Source organism: Capricornis sumatraensis, chromosome 3 (genome assembly GCF_032405125.1).
Source record: "Capricornis sumatraensis isolate serow.1 chromosome 3, serow.2, whole genome shotgun sequence".
Taxonomy (NCBI): domain Eukaryota; kingdom Metazoa; phylum Chordata; class Mammalia; order Artiodactyla; family Bovidae; genus Capricornis; species Capricornis sumatraensis.
In genome coordinates, this window is record NC_091071.1 from 50,375,609 (window position 1) to 50,403,219 (window position 27,611).

The following is a 27,611-nucleotide window of genomic DNA, read 5'->3' on the forward strand; positions in this document are numbered from 1 at the left end:
TTTTTATATTTGTAATCCTTTTTTTTTCTTTTCTCATATTTTAGCACTCTCAGAAGCTAGAAATACAAACCAGAAAATGCTTCAAGATTTATTCCGAGAGGAATATATTCTGAACAACGCCATTGGTATGTGTGCTCTGCTGACAGCTTTGAAAATAGAATGAAGACAAAAGCTGCATCAGTTCAGTTCAGTTCAGTTCAGTCGCTCAGTCGTGTCCGACTCTTTGCAACCCCATGAATCACAGCACGCTAGGCCTCCCTGTCCATCACCAACTCCCGGAGTTCACTCAAACTCATGTCCATAGAGTCAGTGATGCCATACAGCCATCTCATCCTCTGTCGTCCCCTTCTCCTCCTGCCCCCAATCCCTCCCAGCATCAGAGTCTTTTCCAATGGGTCAACTCTTCGCATGAGGTGGCCAAAGTACTGGAGTTTTAGCTTTAGCATCATTCCTTCCAAAGAACACCCAGGGCTGATCTCCTTCAGAATGGACTGGTTGAATCTTGCAGTCCAAGGGACTCTCAAGAGTCTTCTCCAACTTTACAGTTCAAAATCATCAATTCTTCATTCAGCACTCAGCTTTCTTTATGATCCAACTCTCATATCCTTACATGACTACTGGAAAAACCATAGCTTTGACTAGATGGGCCTTTCTTGGCAAAGTAATCATGAACAAAGCTAGTGGAGGTGATGGAATTCCAGATGAGCTGTTTCAGATCCTAAAAGAGGATGCTGATAAAGTGCTGCACTCAATATGCCAGCAAATTTGGAAAACTTGGCAGTGGCCGCACAACTGGAAAAGGTCAGTTTTCATTCCAGTCTCAAAGACAGGCAATGCTAAAGAATGCTCAAACTACTGCACAAATGCACTCATCTCACACACTAGCAAAATAATGCTCAAAATTCTCCAAGGTAGGCTTCAACGGTGTGTGAACTGAGAACTTCCAGATGTTCAAGCTAGATTTATAAAAGGCAGAGGAGCCAAAGATCAAATTGCCAGCATCTGTTGGATTATCAAAAAAGCAAGAGAATTCCAGAAAAACATCTATTTCTGCTTTAATGATTACGCCAAAGCCTTTGACTATGTAGATCACAACAAACTGGAAAAATCTGAAAGAGATGGGAATACCAGACCACCTTATCTGCCTCCTGAGAAATCTGTATGCAGGTCAATAAGCAACAGTTAGAACTGGACATGGAACAACAGACTGGTTCCAAATTGGGAAAGGAGTACATCAAGGCTGTATATTGTCACCCTGCTTATTTAACTTATATGCAGAGTACATCATGCAAAATGCTGGGCTGGATGTAGCACAAGCTGGGATCAAGATTGCTGGGAGAAATACCAATAACCTCGGATATGCAGATGACACCCCTCTTATGGCAGAAAGCAAAAAGGAACTAAAGAGCTTCTTTATGAAAATGAAAGAGGAGAGTGAAAAAGCCGGCTTAAAACTCAACATTCAAAAAATTACGATCATGGCATCCGGTCCCATCACTTCATGGCAAATACGTGGGTAATCGATGGAAACAGTGAGAGACTTTAATTTGGGGGGTTCCAAAATCACTGCAGTTAGTTACTCTAGCCATGAAATGTCTTTTAATGCTTTCTTCTTGGAAGCAAGCATTGCTCCTTGGAAGAAAGGCTATGACCAACCTAGACAGCATATTAAAAAGTAGAGACATTACTTGGCTGACAAAGTCTGACTGCTCATTCCAGAACAATTCACACTTTATTATTAAATAGGCTTCCCTGGTGGCTCAGATGGTGAAGAATCTGCGTGCAGTGATGGAGACCTAGGTTCTATCCCTAGTTTGGGAAGATCCCCTGGAGAAGGGAATGGCTACCCACTCCAGTATTCTTGGCTGGCAAATTCCATGGACAGAGGAGCCTCGTGGCCTGCAGTCAGGTTTAACTACTGTTTGCCCTATAATCAACATGGAATCATGGATTCTGATCATATGGTTGGGTTTCTTGGAAAACAAAAAAATAGGGTCCCAGTTTTCTCTATAAAATGAAGTATCATTTCCTAATTCCTGAGAAACTCTGGGATGAAATTTCTTCATAGTTATCATTCCAGATTTCATTGGAAGTGAAGTAGTAGTTACTTTTATCAAGCATGTGTTTCAAATGTTAAATTATAGTGGATAATATAGTGAATACTTGTATACCCACTAGCTCAGAATGAATAAACCTCTATATTTTATTTCTGTTTGATGTTTTGAAACTTATTTGAATTAAATAGAATACTATGAATTTTTAAAATCACTGTCCAGTCTACTTTGTTGCTCTCTTCAGTGCCATTTCTTTCTCCAGAAGCAGCCTTATCCCTCCTCAGAAGAAACCATTGTCATTAATTTGTAGCACATCTGATTAGGCTGTACTTTATATTTTTACTATACATTTATGAACAAAAGTAGTATAACTTCGTGGTTTTGAAATTTTCATAAGTACTTTCTTACTGCATATGCCAAAAGTTGTTTTTTTAATAGCATTGAATGTAACTGTTCTATATTATTCAGCTACCCTGTATTACTTATCTGTTTGACATTAATGGATATTTTAGATTATTTCAAATTTTTATTAATACAGATTGTTACATCCTTACATATAAATCCTTGGTGCCCATGTGCAAAAGTTTCTAGAAATAATAGAAGCCAAATGGATGGATCATAGTTTATACCTCTTCAGTATGTTTCCATATTCCTCTCCAAAGTACAAGACTTTATTTTCTGCATGTCATTGCTATCATTTGTTTGTTTTTAAACTTTGCATGCTTGATATCTTATTGTGGTTTAATTTGTGCTTCATTGTAAGTGCATGAGGTAGAAGGTGTTTTATGTTAATCATTTAGATTTTCTTTTCAGTTTCATCCTTTGTTTTTCTTTCTTATGGATCGTTTTTTTCTTAATTGATTTTATAGGTCTTTATGTAAACACACTTCTCTCAGTCTGCTACTTTATCTTTTCATATTTTTTTGTTTGAGATGAAATGTATGGATTCTTTTATGATTTGCGTTCTTTTCACTAAAAGAAAAACAAACAATAACATGGGAGTGTTTAAGATGTTCTTTTATATCTTCTTTTAATAATTTGTTTTTTATACTCTAAGTCCTTAATGTACTTGGACTTTTTTTGCATGTGACATAATCTTTTATTTTCTTTTTAGAAAACTAGATGTGTAATGTTTTTGACTAAATAGGCCTTGTCTTCCTCACTGGTTTTAATGATACTTCTATCATATATTGAGTTCTTCTTTGTGACCGGATCTGTTTCCGGACAACTTTATTCTCTGGTCTGTTTGTACTTTTGATGAAACTATAGTGTTAAAATTATTATGGCTTTAAGATACATCTCTATGTGGTAGGACAAGTTACCCTTGTTTTCTTTTAGGATTGTCTTGGCTACTCTTGGACTTGATTTTCCAAAAGGATCTTAAAATTATTTTGATGTTTAGTAAACTTATGCAGACATCACCATAAACCAGTTTTAGCACATTTTCATGAGATTGACTTTCATGTCCTGTCATGTTTTGTAATTTTCTCTATAAAGATCTTGCTGATGAAAATATTTTTTAAAGTGTTATTCTTAAATAGCTTATATTTTGTTGCTTGTTACATTTCCTAATTGACTATTTCTAGCATATAGAAATATTTTTTATTTTAGTATTTTGTTTTTATAACCAGCAACCCTGCTGAAATTTGTTGTTAGTTTTAAAGATGTTTCTGTAGATTATCTTGGCTTTTTTATATAGGTAATTCTACCCTCTGCACGTGACTTTTCCCCATCTCTTTCCAGTCCTTATATTTATGACTTTTCTTGTTATATTTGGTTAGAACCTCTGTTATAATACTGAGTGATTGTAGTGTTGTCTTATTTCTGATATACATGGGAAAGCTTTTAACATTTCATTCTTTAGTGTAATCTTTTTGTAGATGCTTTTTTACCAAGTTACAGACATTATTTCTATTCCAAAGTTGTTCGGGGTACTTTCTTTTGTTTCTTCAGTTGCAGTGGTCCAGTACTTGAGCATCCAATTTTTCTGACTTTTTGCGACTTTTTCCTCTTCTCTCCTGGGCAGGGACTTACTGAGTCTCAGTATCAGCAGATAGAGTTTTCCTAGCTATGTTTCACAAACCACATAGCTCTTATTACTATAAGGCTTTATGTAGGTAGCTCATTGCATGTTCTGTGTGGCCTAGAATTTGTTCCTGACTCAGAACAGATACACACACCCTCGCTCATAATCTTTGGCTGTAGCTTCCACACAGCTATTAGCTTTGAGTTTCTTGTATGTTTCTGGCACTTGGGGATTTCCCTTGTTTGGCTTTGATCTTGGATATACATTGAAAAATAACTTTTTTTTCTAGAATTTCAGTGTCTTTGAAGTAGCAGTGGGGAAAAGAGGCTGTTTCCCAATTTAAGTGAGCCACTTTTAGTGGAGAGCTCTAATTTCTTTAATAATCTGTAAAATTATACAGATCAGATTCACTTAGAATGTTTTATTCATTCTAAAAATTCTTACCAGCACTGTCCAGCAGTACTTCCTGGAGTGATGAAAGTATTCTGCTTCTGTGCTGTGTAAATGTCCACTGCTAGTCACACGTGACTAACGAGCACTTGGAATGTTGCTACTTGTGATCAGTAAGCCTAACTTTACCTTTGTTTAATTGTAATTAATCTAACTATATTTGGCTGTTGGCTGGTATACTAGTGCAGTTCTGTACTAAATAAAAGAGGGGAGAAAACCTCTAGTTTGAAAAGTGTTTGGTAAAATATTAATATACAAGAGAAAGCCTTCCAGACATAAAATTTCTGTACATTATAGTGACCTATCTTAATCATTATGGAATTTGACAAATTTTGGCCTTGTGTCCTGCATCAGTTAGCTTTTAATACTTTATAACTAAAATATATGCATCTGTAGCTGAAATGGTGAATTTGTATTTATCTCCACCACAATCAATAGAGACAGTTGCCATTGTTTCTAGGGAATTATAGTTAAAAATTGAGGGCTGTGGACATGCTTGTGTATGTGAAGTTAGAATTGTACTTTGGTGGTTCATTTGGCAGGTTGGGAATATTTACAGAATTGCTAGATGGATCAAACCTGAAGTTTTATATTGGTCTTTGGTAAGGAAGTTATATTGGCAACAAGCTGTAGTAGAAGTACAGTGATGGATATGTTTATGTTGTTGGTGACTCTCTCTCTCAGAGGAAGGAAAAACAAAAAAGGGAAAGGAACAGAGTAAAAGTTTGCAGAATTTTTGAGCTGGAAGGAACTTCTGAAGCAAATCTCACTTAATAGATGAGAATTTGTATCTGTGTATCATATACATAATATACATATGTATGATAGGCATATATACATATAGCTTATGTGTGTATATATGTATACAAATGTGTACATATATGGAAATGCCTATATATAAGTAGAGAGATCACCTTGCCAACAAAGGCCCATATAGTCAAAGCTATGGTTTTTCCAGTAGTCATGTATGGATATGAGAGCTGGACCATAAAGAAGGCTGAGAGCTGAAGAATTGATGCTTTCTAACTATGGTGCTGGAAGACTCTTGAGAGTCCCTTGGACAGGAGGAGATCAAACCAGTCTATCCTAAAGGAAGTCAACCCTGAATGTTCATTGGAAGGAGTGATGTTGAAGCTGAAACTCCAATACTTAGGCCACCTGATGTGAAGAGCCAGCTCATTGGAAAAGACCCTGATTCTGGGAAAGATTGAGAGAAGGAGAAGGGGGTAGCAGAGGATGAGATAAGGTTCAGTTCAGTGACTCAGTCGTGTCTGACTCTTTGTGACCTCATATACTGCAACTTGCCAAGCTTCCCTGACCATCACCGACTCCCAGAGCTTGCTCAAACTCATGTCCATTGAATAGGTGATGCCATCCAACCATCCCATCCTCTGTCATCCCCTTCTCCTCCTACCTTCCAACTTTCCCAGCATCAGGGTCTTTTCCAAAGAGTCAGTTCTTTGCATCAGGTGGCCAGAGTATTGGAGCTTCATCATCAGTCCTTCCAGTGAATATTTAGGACTGATTTCCTTTAGGATAGACTGGTTGGATCTCCTTGCAGTCCAAGGGACTCTGAAGAGTCTCCTCCAACACCACAGTTCAAAAGCATCAATTCTTCAGTGCTCAGCTTTTTTTTTGGGTCCAACTCTCACATCTGTACATGACTACTGGAAAAACCATAGCTTTGCCTAGACAGACTGTCGGCAAAGTAATGTCTCTGCTTTTTAGTATGCTGTCTAGGTTGGTCATAGCTTTTCTTCCAAGAACCAAGCATCTTTTAATTTCACTGATGTAGTCGCCATGTGCAGTGATTTTGGAGCCCAAGAAAATAAAGTAGCTCATTGTTTCCCTTGTTTCCCATCTATTTGCCATTAAGTGATTGGACCGGATGCTGTCATCTTTGTTTTTTGGATGTTGACTTTAAGCCAGCTTTTTCACTCTCCTCTTTCACTTTCATCAAAAGGCTCTTTAGTTCCTTTTTGCTTTCTGCCATAAGGGGAAGTGTCATCTGCATTTCTCCTGGCATCTTGATTCCAGCTTGGGGTTCATCCAGCCCAGCATTTCATATGATGTTCTCTGCATATAAGTTAAATAAGCAGGGTGACAATATACAGACTTAACATACTCCTTTACCAATTTGGAACCAGTCTATTTTTCCATGTCTGGTTCTAACTGTTGCTTATTGGCCTGCATATAGATTTCTCAGGAGGCAGATAAGGTGGTCTGGTATTCCTATCTTTTGAAGAATTTTCCAGTTTGTTGTGATCCACACAGTCAAAGGCTCTAGCTTAGTCAATGAGGAAGAAGTAGATGTTTTTCTGGAACTCTCTTGCTTTTTCAATGATCCAGCAGATGTTGGCAATTTGATCTCTGGTTCCACTGCCTTTTCTAAATCCAGCTTGAACATCTGGAAGTTCTTGATTCATGTACTGTTGAAGCCTAGCTTGGAGAATTCTGAGCATTATTATGCTAGCGTATGAGATGAGTACAACTGAGTGCTAGTTTGAACATTCTTTGGCATTGCTTTTCTTTGAGATTGAAATGAAAACTGACCTTTTCCAGTCCTGTGGTGACTGCTGAGTTTTCCAAATTTGCTGACGTATTGAGTATAGCACTTTCACAGCATCATCTTTTAGGACTTGAAATAACTCAGCTGGAATTCCATCACTTCCACTAGCTTTGTTCATAGTGATGCTTCCTAAGGCCCACTTGACCTCGCACTCCAGGATGTCTGGCTCTAGGTGAGTGATTACACCATTGTGATTATCTTGGTTGTGAAGATCTTTTATGTATAGTTCTTCTGTGTATTCTTGCCACCTCTTTTTAATATCTTCTGCTTCTGTTAGGTCCATACCATTTCTATCCTTTATTGAGCCCATATTTGCATGAAATGTTCCCTTGGTAGCTGTAATTTTCTTGAAGAGATCTCTAGTCTTTCCCATTCTGTTGTTTTCCTCTATTTTTATGCATTGATCACTGAGGAAGGCTTTCTTATCTTTCCTTGCTATTCTTTGAAATTCTGCATTCAGATGGATGTTTCTTTCTTTTTCTCCTTTGCCTTTTGCTTGTCTTCTTTTCTTAGCTATTTGTAAGGGCTCCTCAGACAACCATTTTGCCTTTTTGCATTTCTTTTTCTTGGGGATGGTTTTGATCACAGCCTCCTGTACAATGTCATGAACCTCTCTCCATAGTTCTTCAGGCACTCTGTCTATCAGATCTAATCCCTTGAATCTATTTGTCACTTCCACTGTATAATCATAAGGGATTTGATTTAGGTTATACCTGAATGGCCTAGTGGTTTTCCCTACTTTCTTCAATTTAAATCTGAGTTTTGCAATAAGGAGTTTATGATCTGAGCCACAGTCAGCTCCCAGTCTTGTTTTTGCTGACTGTATAGAGCTTCTCCATCTTGGCTGCAAAGAATATAATCAATCTGGTTTCGGTATTGACCGTCTGGTGATGTCCATATGTAGAGTTGTCTCTTGTGTGTGGAAGAAGGTGTTTGCTATGACCAGTGCATTCTCCTAGCAAAATTCTGTTAACCTTTGCCCTGCTTCATTTTGTACTCCAAGGCCAAACTTGCCTGCTGCTCCAGGTATCTCTTGACCACCTACTTGTGCATTCCAGTCACCTATGATGAAAAGCACCCCTTGCCTGTGCTCCAGGTATCTCTTGACTGCCTGCTTTTGCATTCCAGTTCCCTATGATGAATAGAACATCTTTTTTTGGTGTTAGTTCTAGAAGGTCTTGTAGGTCTGTATAGAACTGTTCAGCTTCTTCAGCGTCTGTGGTTGGGGCATAGACTTGGATTACTGTGATATTGAATGGTTTGGCATGGAAACAAACAGAGATCATTCTGTCATTTTTAAGTTTTCACCCAAGCACTAAATTTTGTCTCTTTTGTTGACTATGAGGGCTATTCCATATCTTTCAAGGGATTCTTGCCCATAGTTCATCTTCCAGTGTCATATATTTTTGCATTTTCATACTGTTTTTGGGGTTCTCAAGGGAAGAAGACTGAAATGGTTTGCCATTCCCTTCTTCAGTGGACCACATTCTGTCACAGGAGAGATGGTTAGATAACATCATTAAATCAATGTACATGAGTTTGAACAAACTCTGGGAGACGATGAAGGACAGGGAAGCCTGGCATGCTGCAGTTCATGGGGTTGCTAGAGTTGGACACAACTTAGCGACTGAACAACAACAGCAATAAGTATTTAATACCAACATATATATTGAATATTGTTGAATTGCCAGTTAATGACAAAGCAGAGACTACAATTTGGGTCTTCTCACTCTCAGTCCATGCTTTTTCCTGTATGCTGCACTTCTCTTTATATCCAGATGATTCGTTAGATGCATAAAAAACAAATTATGTTCTTTAAAATACAGCTGTGTTAGATAAACATTCATGACTTATAAGGGAAACATTGTTTTTCTCAATAGCTGAATTATATGGCATTTCTTTTGTTTCAAATTGAGGTATTGAGTTATTTAATAACAGTGAATAGCTGATTAGGATTGCATATGAATTGATGTTTTAAAAAACATGTTTGTATTATAAGCTGTATATTTAGTCTACTTGATATTTCACAGTTCATGTAACTTGTGATTTTTGGAAAAAGCAAATGTATTTTAAACATTGTAACTAATTACAACTCCATTTCTTTTAGATTCTTGCCAGAAACCATATATTGCACTTATTCATGGAATCACAATGGGTGGGGTAAGTAGCCTGCTCTCTCTCATCATTGTTATGTGAGTGGTATTAAAAAAAAGTTGATTATTAAACAGAAGTGAGATGATGAATATAATACAATAGAACTTGTTGAAATAAAATCATGTTTGGAGCCTTGCAGGTTTGGGATGTAAATTTGCTTCTCTCAGAAGACTATGTTATATGCTATTTCTGCTTCTTCAATTAGTAAGTTTTTTTTAGCTGACAAATGGGCTTCCCTGATAGCTCATTTGATAAAGAATATCTGCAATGCAGGAGACCTCTGTTTGATTCTTGGGTCAGGAAGATCCACTGGAGAAGGGATAGGCTACCCACTCCAGTATTCTTGGGCTTCCCTTGTGGCTCAGCTGGTAGAGAGTCCGCCAGCAATGCGGGAGACCTGGGTTCGATCCCTGGTTTGGGAAGATCCCTTGGAGAAGGGAAAGGCTGCCCACTCCAGAATTCTGGCCTGGAGAATTCCATGGACTATATAGTCCATGGGGTTGCAAAGAATGGGACATGACTGAGTAACTTTTACTTCACTTTAGCTGACAAAAATGATTGTGTCTTTTTTCTTTTGTAGAGCCCTTTTTCTACTTACAAGTGAACTGATTGCTTTCACCAGTTTCAAGAAAGAAACTGGAATGTTGAGGTTTTTTTATACTCTGTATAGGATGTGGTTACCTAAATTATATCTACTGCACAAAATCTCATCTTAGTGAAAGTGTGTGAATGCTTTGTAAAGTTCTCTGAAAATACATTTCTCTCAATTGACAAACCTTTTAATAACACAGATGCAAAATAAATAAGTCTTAGATGTCACTAGCTTTGAACAACTTTATAAGGAGTTGGAGAACACATGAAATAATTATAGAAGAACTGTTCAAATGTATGACACTGACAAAGACAAACTTTTAAAGTGAGAAATCACAGTGGGTCTTTATGGTGGGAAAAGATAGGATTTAAGAAGGTGGTAGGAAGTTGAAGGGTGAAATTTCAGTGTTTGAACTTGTTAAGTGTTTCAAAGATTTTGTCAGTGGGAAAAGTCTCCCTTCTTCTAGGAAGACCACACACTAGATGAGGTCTCTTGGGCACTTGGAATTGCTTAGATTTAAAAAAAAATTTTTTTTTTGAAGCATAGTTGAAGTATACTGTGTTAATTTCTGCTGTACAGCAGAGTGATTCAGTTACACATATATGTACATTCTTTTTCATATTCTTTTCCATTATGGTTTATCACAGGATATTGAGTATAGTTACTGTACTATACAGTAGAACCTTTTTGTATATCCATTCTGCATGTAATAGATTGCATCTGCTAGTCACAAACTCCCTATCCATTGGAACTGCTTAGATTCTGCACATGATTTTGGAAAAGGGCCTCCATTAGCACATGTAGTTAGGAACAGGATCAAGGGCAATCTACATCTTTGTTAGTGGCAGGTATTAAGCCTGAGCTGATTGTGCCTTTTTTGTCAATGAAGTGTTACCATGGGAAAAATGAGAAGTCCCTGAAAGAATTCTGCAGAACAAAGGGGAAGGAGCATAACTGGAAGCACTGAAGAAGGAGCCCCCTGTGAATGTGAAATGAACTAGGAAAGAATGAAAACAAACAAAAAACCATTGGGCATACTTGATAACATGCAAAATGATGTGGCTTCAATAAAATGGGAAAGATAGTCTGTAGAGAGACAACAGACTCAGATGAAAGGGCAGCAGTTTACACAGGGGAGCAGCTAACAGAAGGAAGGCTGACTAGAAACTGAAGCACAATAGCAGAACCTGACATTCCACTTTGAAGGCCATGGATTAGGACTTGAATTTAACATTACAGATAAGCAGTTGTGTCTGTGGAGGACAAACTTGACAAGCTCTCACCAAGAAAGGACAAGGATAAGAATGATGAGACCAAATGTTGTGAGGTAATGAATTTGAAAGAAAGATACTGGGAAACCAACAAAGAAATGATACCTATTTAGTGGGAAGTAACTCAAACAAATGGTCATCTATAACTAAAGGTTACTTTCTTTTACTTAATTAAAAACAACAACAAACCCCTCTCTAACCTAAGATATGTATAATCAAAGGAAAAACAGCTTTTCAGGTTAAAAAAAAAACCAAACACAAAACCTGTGAAAAGAGATCCACACCTAGATAAAAACTCAGGTAAGGTTTTTAGAATTGTATACTTTAGGAAACAATGCAAGTGTTCAGGCCAAGCACTGCTGCTGATGCCTGGGTGGTTAGTGGCTATAGGTTATGTATTGGGTTGGCCAAAAAGTGTGTTCAGTTTTTCCCATATGATGTTATGGAAAAACCCAAATGAAAATTTTGGCCAATCCTATACAAAGGAGTGTAAATCATTCTGGTTTTAGACTTTCTTGCACCAAGTGCCAGAAGTCAGTAGACAGAAAGTTGTGAAATAAAGTGATTGAGACCCAAGAATTTTCTACCCAACCAAATTATCATTTAGTATAAAAGAAAAATTCTCAGAAATGAAAGGAAAATGTATTGCTAACATACCACTGTTGAAAATATATCAATAAATATGTGGTCTAGGTGACTGAGAGACTGCTCAAATTGAATAACACAAGGCTAGTTTCGATAAGAAAGGATTGGTGAACTGCCCTTTTTTTTTTGCTATCAATGGATAGAACTTCCTTCTTTTCATAGGAACCTGAGAAAAATTGTCTTGGCGTACCACATGTAAATGAATTCGCCATGCCTTTCGGCCTCTTTGACATGTATAGATTGCTATAGTGTTTGCATACATTCCTAAGTAACAGCCAAGAATACTGCATTTATTTGCAAAGAGAAGACTGCAGTAAAACAGACCAAAATTTTGTCTTGAATAGAGGGAGTAAGTGGGATGGTACTTCTTCCTATGGGTCTTTGTTTTCTGTATTTACTTTGAGGAGTATAAATGCCTTTCAAAATGAAAATATACTTTCTATTGGCTTTTCTTAACCAGAAACCACCATATAATTAAATTTTACTGCCCTGAGGCAAGAATTGTCAAGGCCTTAACCCTGTACCAACAGTATCAGTAGCATAGAATTTCTTAAAATGCAAAATCTTTTTTTTTTTCCTTCTGTGTAGCAAAAGGAAAGCATCTTAACTCCTCAACCAGGGTCAAACCTGTGCCTTCTGCATTGGAAGCATGGAATGTTAACCACTGGATCACAGGGAAGTCCCAAAATACAAATTCTTTTTTTTTTTTTTTTTTACAAAATACAAATTCTTGAGGCCTACCCCCAGAGTCAAACTTCAAGGGTGGAGCCCAGCAGTATGTGTCTTGATAAATCATCTAAGTGATTCTGAGTCATGTTAAGTGGGAACTAGTACCCAAGCCATCAATTGTATGTAGTGACTTAACTGCCCTCCTTCTGACTTCCCAGGTGGTGCTAGTGGTAAAGAATCTGCCTGCCAGTGCAGGAGACACAAGAGATGTGGGTTTGATCCCTGGGTCAGGAAGATTCCCTGCAGTAGGAAATGGCAACCCACTCCAGTTGCCTGGAAAATTCCATGGACAGAGGAGCCTGGTGGGCTATGGTCCATGGGGCCACAAAGAGTCAGTCATGACTGAGTGACTTAGCACACACAACTGCATTCCTATTTCTGCCTTATAATTCTAGAATGGTACCAGTTATATACCATCCTTGGGAAAATTGAGAAAATAGTTAAGTCATTTGTAATTATCTGTGATTCAGATGAGGAACCCCTCAAAGGGACTGAGGATCCCCAGGGAATCTGACTTTAAAGGACAATGGGATTTGATTACAGAACTTCCACAGGACTAGGGGAAACAGAGGCTCTTTGAAGGCAAAAATAAAATCTTGTGCCCACCAGGACCCAGGAGAAAGGAGCAGTGACTGCTCAAGAGACTGAGCCAGATCTGCCTGTCAGTATTGAGGGCCTCCTTCAGTGGCATGGGTTGGAAGTGGCCTGCCACAGGGACAGGGGCACTGGGAGCAGCAGTCCTGGGGGGCTGTGTTGGCCCAAGTCCTTTTTAGAGGTCACCAGTAGCCCTACCATAGAGCCTGTAGACTCCTGGACTGTAAACTCCTCAGGCCAAGCAACTAACAGGGAGGGAGCACAGCCCAACTTATCAGCAGGCGATTGGATTCAAGATTTACTGGGCATGGCCCCAAAGAAAGGCAATGCCAAAGAATGCTCAAACTACCGCACAACTGCACTCATCTCACATGCTAGTAAAGTAATGCTCAAAATTTTGCAAGCCAGGCTTCAACAATATGTGAACTGTGAACTTCCTGATGTTCAAGCTGGTTTTAGAAAAGGCAGAGGAACCAGAGATCAAATTGCCAACATCCGCTGGATCATGGAAAAAGCAAGAGAGTTCCAGAAAAACATCTATTTCTGCATTATTGACTATGCCAAAGCCTTTGACTGTGTGGATCACAATAAACTGTGGAAAATTCTGAGAGAGATGGGAATACCAGACCACCTGACCTGCCTCTTGAGAAATCTGTATACAGGTCAGGAGGCAACAGTTAGAACTGGACATGGAACAACAGACTGGTTCCAAATAGGAAAAGGAGTGCATCAAGGCTGTATATTGTCACCCTGCTTATTTAACTTATATGCAGAGTACATCATGAGAAATGCTGGACTGGAAGAAGCACAAGCTGGAATCAAGATTGCCAGGAGAAATATCAATAACCTCAGATATGCAGATGACACCACCCTTATGGCAGAAAGTGAAAAGGAACTAAAAAGCCTCTTGTCGAAAGTGAAAGAGGAGAGTGAAAAAGTTGGCTTAAAGCTCAACATTCAGAAAACGAAGATCATGGCATCTGGTGCCATCACTTCATGGGAAATAGTTGGGGAAACAGTGGAAACAGTGTCAGACTTTATTTTTTGGGGCTCCAAAATCACTGCAGATGGTGACTGCAGCCATGAAATTAAAAGATGCTTACTCCTTGGAAGGAAAGTTATGACCAACCTAGACAGCATAATGAAAAGCAGAGACATTACTTTGCCGACTAAGGTCCGTCTAGTCAAGGCTATGGTTTTTCCAGTGGTCATGTATGGATGTGAGAGCTGGACTGTGAAGAAGGCTGAGTGCCAAAGAATTGATGCTTTTGAACTGTGGTGTTGGAGAAGACTCTTGAGAGTCCCTTGGACTGCAAGGAGATCCAACCAGTCCATTCTGAAGGAGATCAGCCCTGGGATTTCTTTGGAAGGACTGATGCTGAGGCTGAAACTCCAGTACTTTGGCCACCTGATGTGAAGAGTTGACTCACTGGAAAAGGCTCTGATGCTGGGAGGGATTGGGGGCAGGAGGAGAAGGGGATGACCGAGGATGAGATGGCTGGATGGCGTCACTGACTCAATGGATGTGAGTCTGAGTGAACTCCGGGAGTTGGTGATGGACAGGGAGGCCTGGCATGCTGCCATTCATGGGGTCGCAAAGAGTTGGACATGACTGAGCGACAGAACTGAACTGAACTGAACTGAACTGAGCATGGCCCTGCCCACCAGAGCAAGACCCAGTTTTCCCCACAACCAGTTCCTCCCAACAGGAAGCTGGCACAAGCCTCTTTTTCTCATCCATCAGAGGGCAGGACAGAAGAAGCAAGAGCTATAATCCCATAGTCTCTAGAATAAAAACCACAGTCACAGAAAACTAACCAAAGTGATTGCATGCATCACAACCTTGTATAACTCAGTGAAGCTATGAGCCATGCCATGCACTCAAGACGGATTGGTCATGGTGAAGAGTTCTGACGAAATGTGGTCCACTGAAGAAGTGACTGGCAAACTGCTTTAGTATTCTTCTTGAGAACCCAATGAACAGTATGAAAAGACAAAAAGATATGGCACTGAAAGATGAACCTCCCCAGGTCAGTAGGTGTCCAGTATGCTACTGGGGAGGAGCACAGAAATAGCTCCAGAAATAATGAAGAGGCTGAGCCAAAGCAGAAACAATGCTCAGCTGTGGATGTGTCTAGTGGTGAAAGTAAAGTCTGATACTGTAAAGAACAGTATTGCATAGGAACCTGGAATGGTAGGTCTTTGAATCAAAGTAAATTGGATGTGGTCAACAGGAGATGGCAAGAGTGAACACTGACATCCAATCACGGGGGATCGGGATGCCAAAGTAGAAAGTCAGAAGATACCTGAAGTAACAGGCAAGTTTGGCCTTGGGGTACAAAATGAAAAACCTAACAGAGTTTTGTCAAGAGATTGTACTGGTCATAGCAAACATCCTCTTAAAAAACACAACAGACAATTCTATACATAGATTTCAGCAGGTGGTCAATACAGAAATCAGATTTATTATATTCTTTGCAGCCAAGATGGAGAAGCTCTATACAGTCAGCAAAAGCAAGACTGGAAGCTGATTGTGGCTCAGCTTATGAGCTTATTGCAAAATTCAGGCTTAAATTGAAGATGGTAGGGAAAACCACTAGATCATTCAGGTATGACCTAAATCAAATCCCTTATAATTATACAGTGGAGGGGACAAACAGATTCAGGGGATTAAATCTGGTAGAGTGCCTGAAGAACTATGGACAAAGGTTTGTAGCATTGTAAAAGAAGTGGTGATCAAAACCATCCCCAGGAAAAAGAAATCCAGGAAGGCAAAGTGGTTGTCTGAGGAGGCCTTACAAATAGCTGAGAAGAGAAGTGAGACAAAGGAGAAAGGGAAAGATACACCCAACTGAATGCAGAGTTCCAGAGAATAACAAGAAGAGATAAAAAAGGAACAATGAGAAGAAATAGAGGAAAACAATAGAATGAAAAAGACTAGAGATCTCTTCAAGAAAATTGGCGATACCAAGGGAACATTTCATGCAAAGATGAGCACGATGAAGGACCGAAATGGCAAGGAAATGACAAGGACCTAACAGAAGCAGAAGAGACTAAGAAGAGGTGGCAAAAATACACAGAAGAACTGTACAAAAGGGTCTTAATGACCTGGATAACCACAATGATGTGGTCACTCAATTAAAGCCAGATATCCTGGAGTGTGAAATCAAGTGGACCTTAGGAAGCATTACTATAAACAAAGCTAGTGGAAATAATGGAATTTCAGCTGAGCTCTTTGAAATCCTAAAAGACGATGCTGTTAAAATGCCGTACCCAATATTCCAGCAAATTTGGAAAACTCAGCAGTGGCCACAGGACTGGAAAAGGTCAGTTTTCATTCCAGTCCCAAAGAATGTTCAAACTACTGTACAACTGGACTCACTTCACATGCTAGCAAGGAAATGCTCAAAACCCTTCAAGTTAGGCTTCAATAGTACATGAATGGAGAACATCTATATGTACAAACTGGATTTAGAAAAGGCAGAGGAATAGGACGGGGAGACCACTTTCTCCCCCACAAATTCATCAAAAGAACATTTGAACACTGGGCAAACTCCACAAGACAACTTCTGAACACTGGCAGAGGACATCAGGCACCCAGAAAAGCAGCCCATTGTCTTCAAAAGGAGGTAGGGCAAAATATAAAAGATAAAAAGAGAGACAAAAGAGTTAGGGATGGAGATCCGTCTAGGGAAGGGAGTCTTAATAGAGGAGAATTTTCCAAACACCAGGAAACCCTCTCATTGGTGGGTCTGGGGGGAGTTTTGGAATCTCAGAGGGCAACATAACCAGGAGGAAAAATAAATAAATAAAACCCACAGATTATGTGCCTAACGGCAACTCCCAGCAGCGATGTACCCCGGAGGCTCGCATCCGCCACCAGCAAGCGGGGCCTGAATGGAGAGGAGCGGGCTGCATTGCTTAGGGTAAGGACCGGGCCTGAATGCCCTGAGGGCAATCTGAGGGAGCTAACGTGAGACAGCAACCCAAACTGTGAGATAGCCATGGAGAGAGAGAGAGAGAGAGAGAGAGAGAGAGAGAGAGAGAGCGAGAGAGAGAGAGAGAGAGAGAGAGAGCGCGCGCGAGAGCTATCCTGCGAAAAGCCCTAACCTAACACACTGCCAGCCCGCTCACAGAACAAAGGACTGAGCGAATACCAGAGGAGAGCTAGCTGGCTGCAGACTGCCCATCCCCCAGCGGACGCAGGGGCAGGCGGGTGCCGGCCAGAGCCGGAAAGGGTCAAACTCGGCCTCAGAGACAGTGTCCTCTACGAAACTGTGAATAGGCTTCCAGTTTCTAACCAAGACTTCCTGAGATTCTGGGCGGTTGACATCCGCCAGCAGGGTTGCAGCCAGAGATCAGCTCCCCAGAGGAGAGACACGGCACACAGGAACAGAAGATGGTGCTCCCACTGCCTCCCCAGAAACCGAGCAGCTGGGACTGGGGAGGTGATAAGACACACCGCACCTGGGGAGAGTGCAATCACCAAGCACTTGGTCACACAAAACGCAGGCCCAACCAAGTCTGCGACTCTGTGGAGTACCCGAGAAACTGAACCTGAGTGGCGTAGACCTGGGAAGTGCACACAGCCCAGGATTCACTCTCTGCAGAGCAACCTGGAGCCTGAGCAGTGTAGACTGGGAAAGCACACACACCGTGAGCGGGGGCAAACCCAGTGTGGCTGAGACACTGTGAGCACTTCCCACACACGCCAGTGATATTTGTTTGCAGTGTTCCTCCCTCCCCACAGCACGGCTGAACAGTGAGCTGAAACAAGCAAGAGACCACCTTCGCCCCCTCGTGTCAGGGTGGAAATTAGACACTGAAGAGACCTGCAAACAGAACAAGCCAAATAGAGGGAACCGCTTTGGAAGTGACAGGTGCCACAGGTTAAAATCCCTGCAGTTAACGCTGACTACATTGGAAGGGGCCTATAGATCTTGAGAAGTATAAGCTGGAACAAGGAACTATCTGAAACTGAACTGACCCCACACTGCCTGCAACAGCTCCAGAGAAATTCCTAGATATATTTTTACTATTATCATTTTTAAATTAATTTTTTTTCTTTTTTAAAGTCCTCTATTACTCCTTTAATTTTCATTTTTATAACCTACTAACACTTGCAAAAGAAAGACCCTATTTTTAAAGCAAACTTCATATATATATTTCTTGTACTTTTTGTGATTTTTTAATATTGTATTTTTGAGAGTCTAACCTCTACTCTAGATTTTTAATCTTTGCTTTTTGGTATTTGTTATCAATTTTGTACATTTAAGAATCCAGTCTTCAGTATCCATTCTTACTTAGAAGTGTGATTACTGCCTTGATTACTCTCTCCCCCTTTTGACTCTCCTTTTTCTCCCCCAGGTCACCTCTGTCTCCTCCCTCCCCCTTCTCTTCTCAACCCAACTCCGTGAATCTCTGTGTGTTCTGGGCTGTGGAGAACACCTAGGAAATAGAGTACTGCCTAGATCTATCTCTCTCCTTTTGATTCCCCCTCTTCTCCTCCTGCTCACCTCTATTTCCTGCCTCCCTCTTCTCTTCTCTGTGTAACTCCATGAACCTCTCTGAGGGTTCCAGACTGTGGAGAGGACATGGGGAATTGATTACAGGCTAGCTTGCTCTCTCCTCTTTTGATTCCCCCTCTTCTCATCCTGGTCACCTCTATGTCCCTCCTCTCTCTTCTCTTCTCCATGTATCTCTGTGAACCTCTCTGGGTGTCCCTCACTTGGAGAATCTTTTCACCATTAACTTAGAAGTTTTATCATCAGTGCTGTATGGATGGAGATGTCTTGAGGCTACTGTAAGAATAAGACTGGAAACCAGAGGCAGGAGGCTTAAGCCCAAAACCTGAGAACACCAGAGAACTCCTGACTCCAGGGAACATTAATTGATAAGAGATCATCCAAAAGCCTCCATACCTACACTGAAACCAAGCAACAACCAAGAGCCAATAAGTTCCAGAGCAAGACATACCATGCAAATTCTCCAGCAACGCAGGCACATAGCCCTGAGCTTCAATATACAGGCTGCCCAAAGTCACACCAAACCCACAGACATTTCAAAACTCATTACTGGACACTTCATTGCACTCCAGAGAGAAGAAATTCGGCTCCACCCACCAGAACAACGACACAAGCTTCCCTAACCAGGAAACCTTGACAAGCCACTCGTCCAACCCCACCCACAGGGAGGAACCTCCCCAATAAAGAGGAAGCAAAACTACCAGAATACAGAAAGGCCACCCCAAACACAGCAATCTAAACAAGATGAAAAGGCATAGGAATACTCAGCAGGTAAAGGAACATGATAAATGCCCACCAAACCAAACAAAAGCAGAGGAGATAGGGAGTCTACCTGAAAAAGAATTCAGAATAACAATAGTAAAAATGATTCAAAATCTTGAAAACAAAATGGAATCACGGATAAATAGGCTGGAGACAACGATTGAGAAGATTCAAGAAATGTTTAACAAGGACCTAGAAGAAATAAAAAAGAGTCAATTAATAATGAATAATGCAATAAATGAGATCAGAAGCACTCTGGAGGGAACTAACAGAATAACGGAGGAAGAAGATAGGATAAGTGAGGTAGAAGATAGATGGTAGAAATGAATGAAGCAGAGAAGAAAAAAGAAAAAAGACTTAAAAGAAATGAGGACGACCTCAGGGACTTCTGGGACAATGTGAAATACCCCAACATTTGTATCATAGGAGTCCCAGAAGAAGAAGACAGAAAGAAAGACCATGAGAAAATACTTGAGGAGATAATAGTTGAAAACTTCCCTAAAATGGGGAAGGAAATAGTCACACAAGTCCAAGAAACCCAGAGAGTCCCAAACAGGATAAACCCAAGGTGAAACACCCCAAGACAATATTAATCAAATTAACAAAGATTAAACACAAAGAACAAATATTAAAAGCAGCAAGGGATAAACAACAAATAACACACAAGGGGATTCCCATAAGGATAACAGCTGATCTTTCAATAGAAACTCTCAGGCCAGAAGGGATTGGCAGGACAGACTTAAAGTGATGAAAGAGAAAAACCTACAACCCAGATTACTGTACCCAGCAAGGAACTCATTCAAATATGAAGGAGAAATCAAAAGCTTTACAGACAAGCAAAAGCTGAGAGAATTCAACAGCACCAAACCAGCTCTTCAACAAATGCTAAAGGATCTTCTTTAGACAGAAACACAGAAAGGGTGTATAAACTCGAACCCAAAACAACAAAGTAAATGGTAATGGGATCATGCTTATCAATAATTACCTTTAAAGTAAATGGGTTGAATGTCCCAACCAAAAGACAAAAACTGGCTGAATGGATAGAAAAACAAGACCCCTATATATGCTGTTTACAAGAGACCCACCTCAAAACAAGGGACACATACAGACTGAAAGTGAAGGGCTGGAAAAAGATATTTCACACAAATGGAGACCAAGAAAAAGCAGGAGTAGCAATACTCATATCAGATAAAATAGACTTTAAAATAAAGTCTGTGAAAAGAGACAAAGGAGGACACTACATAATGATCAAAGGATCAATCTAAGAAAAAAATATAACAATTATAAATATATATGCACTCAACATAGGAGCACCACAATATGTAAAGTAAATGCTAACAAGTATGAAAGGGGAAATTAACAATAACACAATAATAGTGGGAGACTTTAATACCCCGCTCACACCTATGAATAGATCAACTAAACAGAAAATTAACAAGGAAAAACAAACTTTAAATGACACAATGGACCAGGTAGACCTAATTGATATCTATAGGACATTTCACCCCCAAACAATGAATTTCACCTTTTTCTCAAGTGCACACAGAACCTTCTCCAGGATAGATCACATCCTGGGCCATAAATCTAGCCTTGGTAAATTTTAAAAAATTAACATCATTCCAAGCATCTTTTCTGACCACAATGTAGTAAGATTAGATATCAATTACAGGAAGAAAACCTAAAAATTCCAACATATGGAGGCTGAACAACATGCTTCTGAATAACCAACAGATTATTGAAGAAATTAAAAAAGAAATCAAATATGCATAGAAATGAATGAAAATGAAAACACAACAACTCAAAACCTATGGGACACTATAAAAGCAGTGCTAAGGGGAAGGTTCATATTAATACATGCTTATTCCTTATTCCTTAATAAACAAAAAAAGTCAAATAAATAACTGAACTCTACACCTAAAGCAACTAGAAAAGGAAGAAATGAAGAACCCCAGGGTTAGTAGGAGAGAAATCTTAAAAATTAGGGTAAAAATAAATGCAAAAGAAACAAAAGATACCATAGCAAAAATCAATAAAGCTAAAAGCTTGTTCTTTGAGAAGATGAATAAAATTGACAAACCATTAGCCAGACTCATCAAGAAACAAAGTGAGAAGAATCAGATCAACAAAATTAGAAATGAAAATGGAGAAATCACAACAGACAACACAAATACAAAGGATCATAAGAGACTGCTATCAGCAACTATATGCCAATAAAATGGACAACTTGGAAGAAATGGAAAAATTCTTAGAAAACTACAACTCTCCAAAACTGAACCAGGAAGGAATAGAAAATCTTAACAGACCATCACAAGCGTGGAAATTAAAGCTATAATCAGAAATCTTCTAGCAGCGAAAAGCCCAGGACCAGACAGCTTCACAGCTGAATTCTACCAAAAATTTAGAAAAGCGCTAAAACCTATATTACTCAAACTCTTCCAGAAAATTGCAGAGGAAGGTAAACTTCCAAACTCATTCCATGAGGCCACCATCACCCTAATACCAAAACCTGACAAAGATGCCACAAAAAAAAAAAAAGAAAACTACAGGCCAGTATCACCGATGAACTTAGATGCAAAAATCCTTAACAAACTTCTAGCATTCAGAATCCAACAACATATTAAAAAGATCATACATCATGACCAAGTGGGCTTTAGCCCAGGGATGCAAGGATTCTTTAATATCCGCAAATCAATCAGTGTAATACATGACATTAACAAATTGAAAGATAAAAACCATATGGTTATCTCAATAGATGTAGAGAAAACCTTTGAAAATTCAACATCCATTTATAACTCTCCAGAACACAGGAATAGAAGGAACATGCCTCAACATAATAAAAGCTATATATGACAAACCCACAGCAAACACTATCCTCAATGGTGAAAAATTGAAAGCATTTCCCCTAAAGTCAGGAACAAGGCAAGGGTGCCCACTCTCACCACTACTTTTCAACATCGTTTTGGAAGTTCTGGCCACAGCAATCAGAGCAGAAAAACAAAAGGAATACAGATTGGAAAAGAAGAAATAAAACTCTCAGTGTTTGCAGATGACATGAACCTCTACATAGAAAACCCTAAAGATCTACCAGAAAATTACTAGAGCTAATCAATGAATATAGTAAAGTTGCAGGATATAAAATTAACAGAAATATTTTACATTCCTATACACTAACAATGAGAAAACAGAAAGAGAAATTAAGGAAACAATTCCATTCACTGTTGCAACAAAAAAGAATAACATACTTAGGAATATATCTTCCTAAAGAAAGAAAAGACCTATATGTAGAAAATGATAAAACATTGATGAAAGAAATAAAAAAGGACAACAAATAGATGGAGAAATATACCATATTCATGGGTCGGAAGAATCAATATAGTGAAAATGAGTATACTACCCAAAGCAATCTATAGATTCAATGCAATCCCTATCAAACGACTAACAGTATTTTTCTGGGAACTAAAACAAATAATTTCACAATTTGTATGGAAATACAAAAAACCTCAAATAGCCAAGGCAATCTTGAGAAAGAGGAATGGAACTGGAGGAATCAACCTGCCTGACCTCAGGCTCTACTACAAAGCCACAGTCATCAAGACAGTATGGTACTGGCACAAAGACAGAAATATAGATCAATGGAACAAAATAGCCCAGAGATAAATCCATGCACCTATGAATATCTTATCTTTGACAAAGGAGGCAAAAATATACAATGGAGAAAAGACAATCTGTTTAACAATTGGTGCTGGGAAAACTGGCCAACCACTTGTAAAAGAATGAAACTAGACCACTTTCTAACACCATACACGAGAACAAAATGGATTAAAGATCTAAATGTAAGACCAGAAACTATAAAACTCCTAGAGGAGAACATAGGCAAAACACTCTCCGACATAAATCACAGCAGGATCCTCTATGACCCACCTCCCAGAGTAATGGAAATAAAAGCAAAAATAAACAAATGGGACCTAATTAAACTTAAAAGCTTTTGCACAATGAAGGAAATTATAAGTAAGGTGACAGCCTTCAGAATGGGAGAAAATAATAGCAAACGAAGCAACTGACAAAGAATTAATCTCAAAAATAACAAGCAACTCCTGCAGCTCAATTCCAGAAAAATAAATGACCCAATCAAAAAATGGGCCAAAGAATTAAACAGACATTTCTCCAAAGAAGTCATATAGATGGCTAACAAACACATGAAAAGATGCTCAACATCACTCATTATCAGAGAATTGCAAATCAAAACCACAATGAGGTACCATCTCACACCGGTCAGAATGGCTGCTATCAAAAAGTCTACAAACAATAAATATTGGAGAGGGTGCAAAGAAAAGGGAACCCTCTTACACTGTTGGTGGGAATGCAAACTAATACAGCAACACTGTGGAGATTCCTTAAAAGCTGGAAATAGAACTACCATATGACCCAGCAATCCCACTACTGGGCATACACACCGAGGAAACCAGAACTGAAAGTGACACATGTACCCCACTGTTCATCACAGCACTGTTTACAATAGCCAGGACATGGAAGCAACCTAGATGTCCATCAGCAGACGAATGGTACATATACACAATGGAATATTCAGTTCAGTTCAGTTGCTCAGTCATGTCCGACTCTTTGCGACCCCATGAATTGCAGCACTCCAGGCCTCCCTGTCCATCACTGACTCCCGGAGTTCACCCAAACTCATGTGCATTGAGTCGATGATGCCATCCAGCCATCTCATCCTCTGTTGTCCTTTTCTCCTCCTGCCCCCAATCTCTCCCAGCATCAGGGTCTTTTCCAATGAGTGAACTCTTTGCATGAGGTGGCCAAAGTATTGGAGTTTCAGCCTCAGCATCAGTCCTTCCAATGAACACCCAGGACTGATCTCCTTTAGGATGGACTGGTTGGATCTCCTTGCAGTCCAAGGGACTCTCAAGAGTCTTCTCAGCACCACAGTTCAAAAGCATCAATTCTTCGGTGCTCAGCTTTCTTCACAGTCCAGCTGTCACATCCATACACGACTACTGGAAAAACCATAGCATTGACTAGATGGACCTTTGTTGGCAAAGTAATGTCTCTGCTTTTCATTATGCTGTCTAGGTTGGTCATAACTTTCCTTCCAAGGAGTAAGCGTCTTTTAATTTCATGGCTGCAGTCACCATCTGCAGTGATTTTGGAGCCCCCCAAAATTAAAGTCTGACACTGTTTCCACTGTTTCCCCATCTATTTCCCATGAAGTGATGGAACAAATGCCATGATCTTCGTTTTCCGAATGTTGAGCTTTAAGCCAACTTTTTCACTCTCCTCTTTCACTTTCATCAAGAAGCTTTTTAGTTCCTCTTCACTTTCTGCCATAAGGGTGGTGTCATCTGCATATCTGAGGTTATTGATATTTCTCCCAGCAATCTTGATTCCAGCTTGTGCTTCAACCAGTCCAGGATTTCTCATGATGTACTCTGCATATAAGTTAAATAAGCAGGGTGACAATATACAGCCTTGATGTACTTCCTTTTCTATTTGGAACCAGTCTGTTGTTCCATGTCCAGTTCTAACTGTTGCTTCCTAACCTGCATATAGGTTTCTCAAGAGGCAGGTCAGGTGGTCTGGTATTCCCATTTCTTTCAGAATTTTCCACAGTTTATTGTGATCCACACAGTCAAAGGCTTTGGCATAGTCAATAAAGCTGAAATAGTAGTTTTTCTGGAAGTCTCTTGCTTTCTCCATGATCCAGAGGATGTTGGCAATTTGATCTCTGGTTCCTCTGCCTTTTCTAAAACCAGCTTATTACTCAGCCATTAAAAAGAATACATTTGAATCAGTTCTAATGGGGTGGATGAAACTGGAGCCTATTATACAGAGTGAAGTAAGCCAGAAAGAAAAACACCAATACAGTATACTAACACATATATATGGAATTTAGAAAGATGGTAACAATAACTCTGTATGCAAGACAGCAAAAGAGACACAGATGTATAGAACAGTCTTTTGGACTCTGTGGCAGAAGGCCAGGGTGCGATGATCTGAGAGAATAGCATTGAAACATGTATATTATCATATGTGAAACAGATCACCAGTCCAGGTTTGATGCATGAGACAGGGTGCTCGGGGCTGGTGCACTGGGATGACCCCGAGGGATGGGATGGGGAGGGACGTGGGAGGTGGTTCACGATGGGGAACACATATAAGCCCATGGCTGATTCATGTCAGTGTATGGCAAAAACCACTACAATATTGTAAAGTAATTTGCCTCCAATTAAAGTAAATAAAAAAATGAAAAAAGAAAAGGCAGAAGAACTAGAGATGAAATTGTGAACATATATTTGATTATAGAAAAAGCAAGGGACTTCCAAAAAACCTTGTACTTCTGCTTCATTGACTAAGCTAAAGCCTTTGACTGTGTAGATCACAACAGACGACATTTCTTCAAGAGATGGGTATACCAGACCACCTTACCTGTCTCTGAGAAATCTGTATGCAGGCCAAGAAGCAACAGAACCAGACGTGGAACAACAGATTAGTTTCAAATAGAAAAAGCATTATATCAAGGCTGTATATTGTCATCCTGCTCATTTAATTTATATAAAGAGTACATCATGTGAAATGATGGGCAGGATGAACCTCAGGCTGGAATCAAGATTGTGGGGAGAAATATCAATAACCTCAGATATGCAGATAATACCACTGTAATGGCAGAAATTGAAGAGGAAATAAAGAGCTTCCTGATGAAGGTGAAAAATCGGGCTTAAAAGTCAATATTCAAAAAATGAAGATCATGGCAACCAGTCCTATTACTTCATGGCAAATAGATGGAGGCAAAGTGGAAACAGTGACAGTTTTGATTTTCTTGGGCTCCCGAATCACTGCAGACCGTGACTGCAGCCACAAAGTTAAAAAGACGCTTACTCCTTGGAAAGAAAGGTATGACAAGCCTAGAGAGCATATTAAAAAGCAGAGATATCACTTTGCTAACAAAGGTCTGTATAGTCAAAGCTATGGTTTTTCCAGTAGTCATATGTAGAGGTGAGAGTTGAACCATAAAGAAGGCCAAGTGCCCAAGAACTGATGTCTTCAAACTGTGGTGCTGGAGAAGTTTCTTCAGAATTCTTTGGATAGTAAGGAGATCAAACCAGTCAATCCTAAAGGAAATCAACCCTGAATATTCATTGGAAGGACTGATGCTGAAGCTTTAATGTTTAGGCTACCTGATGCAAAGAGCCAACTCACTGGAAAAGACCCTGATGCTGGGAAAGACTGAAGAGAGGAGGAGAAGGGGACGACAGAGGACGAGATGATTGGATGCCATTACTAAGTCAAAGGACATGAGTTTTGAGCAAACTCCAGGAGATAGTGAAGGACAAGGAAGCCTGGTGTGCTGCTGTCCATGGGTGCGCAAAAAGTTGGACATAACTTAGCAGCTGAACAACAGCAACATATTGTCAGCTCTGCCCCTTTAAAACAAACTAACAAAAACATCTCTTTTCTTCCATCAGGTCTGCCAACTACAGTGCCCCATATGTACTCTACTTATAATTCATCCTTAAAGACTGAAGTTCTACCCTGTCTTTTTAAAGTCTTAAATACCACTATGGTTTGATGTGATTTCTTTCTTCATTGACTTGGTGCATTCAAACTTTACTGCAAATATGGCATTTATTCTTGTTGTCAGTTATTATGAAATGTGCCTAAGTATGTTAGATGGTTTATAAAGGCAACAACTACTTTTTAACATTTCCATAGCAACTAGTGAATGCACAGTAAATATTTAACAAATTATTTATTGAAAATTTTACTTTAGATAATAAACATCTTGTAGCCTTTGAAAGAGTAAAATTTACAGACTCGACACGAAGCAGTTCTTCTTGTAATAGGATTTTGTATGTATCTTGGTTTTGAAAGCTAACTGTTGTATTTTTTCACATTTCAAATAATGTCAAATTATTTAATCTATGATTTTGGTTGAAAATAATAATACACACAGAGTTAAAATCATGCCAAGGAAATAAACTAGGTATGAAAAGTTGCATTGAAAGGGCATTATGTTATTCTTAACATGGCAGTGTTCTTAAAATAAAATTACGTTAGAAGTCCTCCAGCCTGGTCACACTTTGGACTTTACCTGTAACTGACTGGTGGGGGTCCTTACTCTGGTACTACATGGCTTACTAACATCAGACATCGTGTTTGTATACCCCAAGAAGTATGAAACTGAAATCCTTGCTCTGTGGTCCACTTTTCCATCAGAGTTAGTGATA

General features: G+C 39.5%; 1 protein-coding gene across 3 annotated transcripts in view; it reads left to right on the forward strand.

The window, feature by feature from the left end:
* Positions 1-27,611, forward strand: part of HIBCH (3-hydroxyisobutyryl-CoA hydrolase) — a 107,269-nt gene that overhangs the window by 35,195 nt on the left and 44,463 nt on the right. For all 3 annotated transcript variants that reach the window (XM_068968730.1, XM_068968732.1, XM_068968731.1), the window contains exons 5-6: positions 45-125; positions 9,207-9,259. In XM_068968730.1, the coding sequence (XP_068824831.1) occupies positions 45-125; positions 9,207-9,259 (134 nt within the window). The remainder of the gene's footprint in view (positions 1-44; positions 126-9,206; positions 9,260-27,611) is intronic.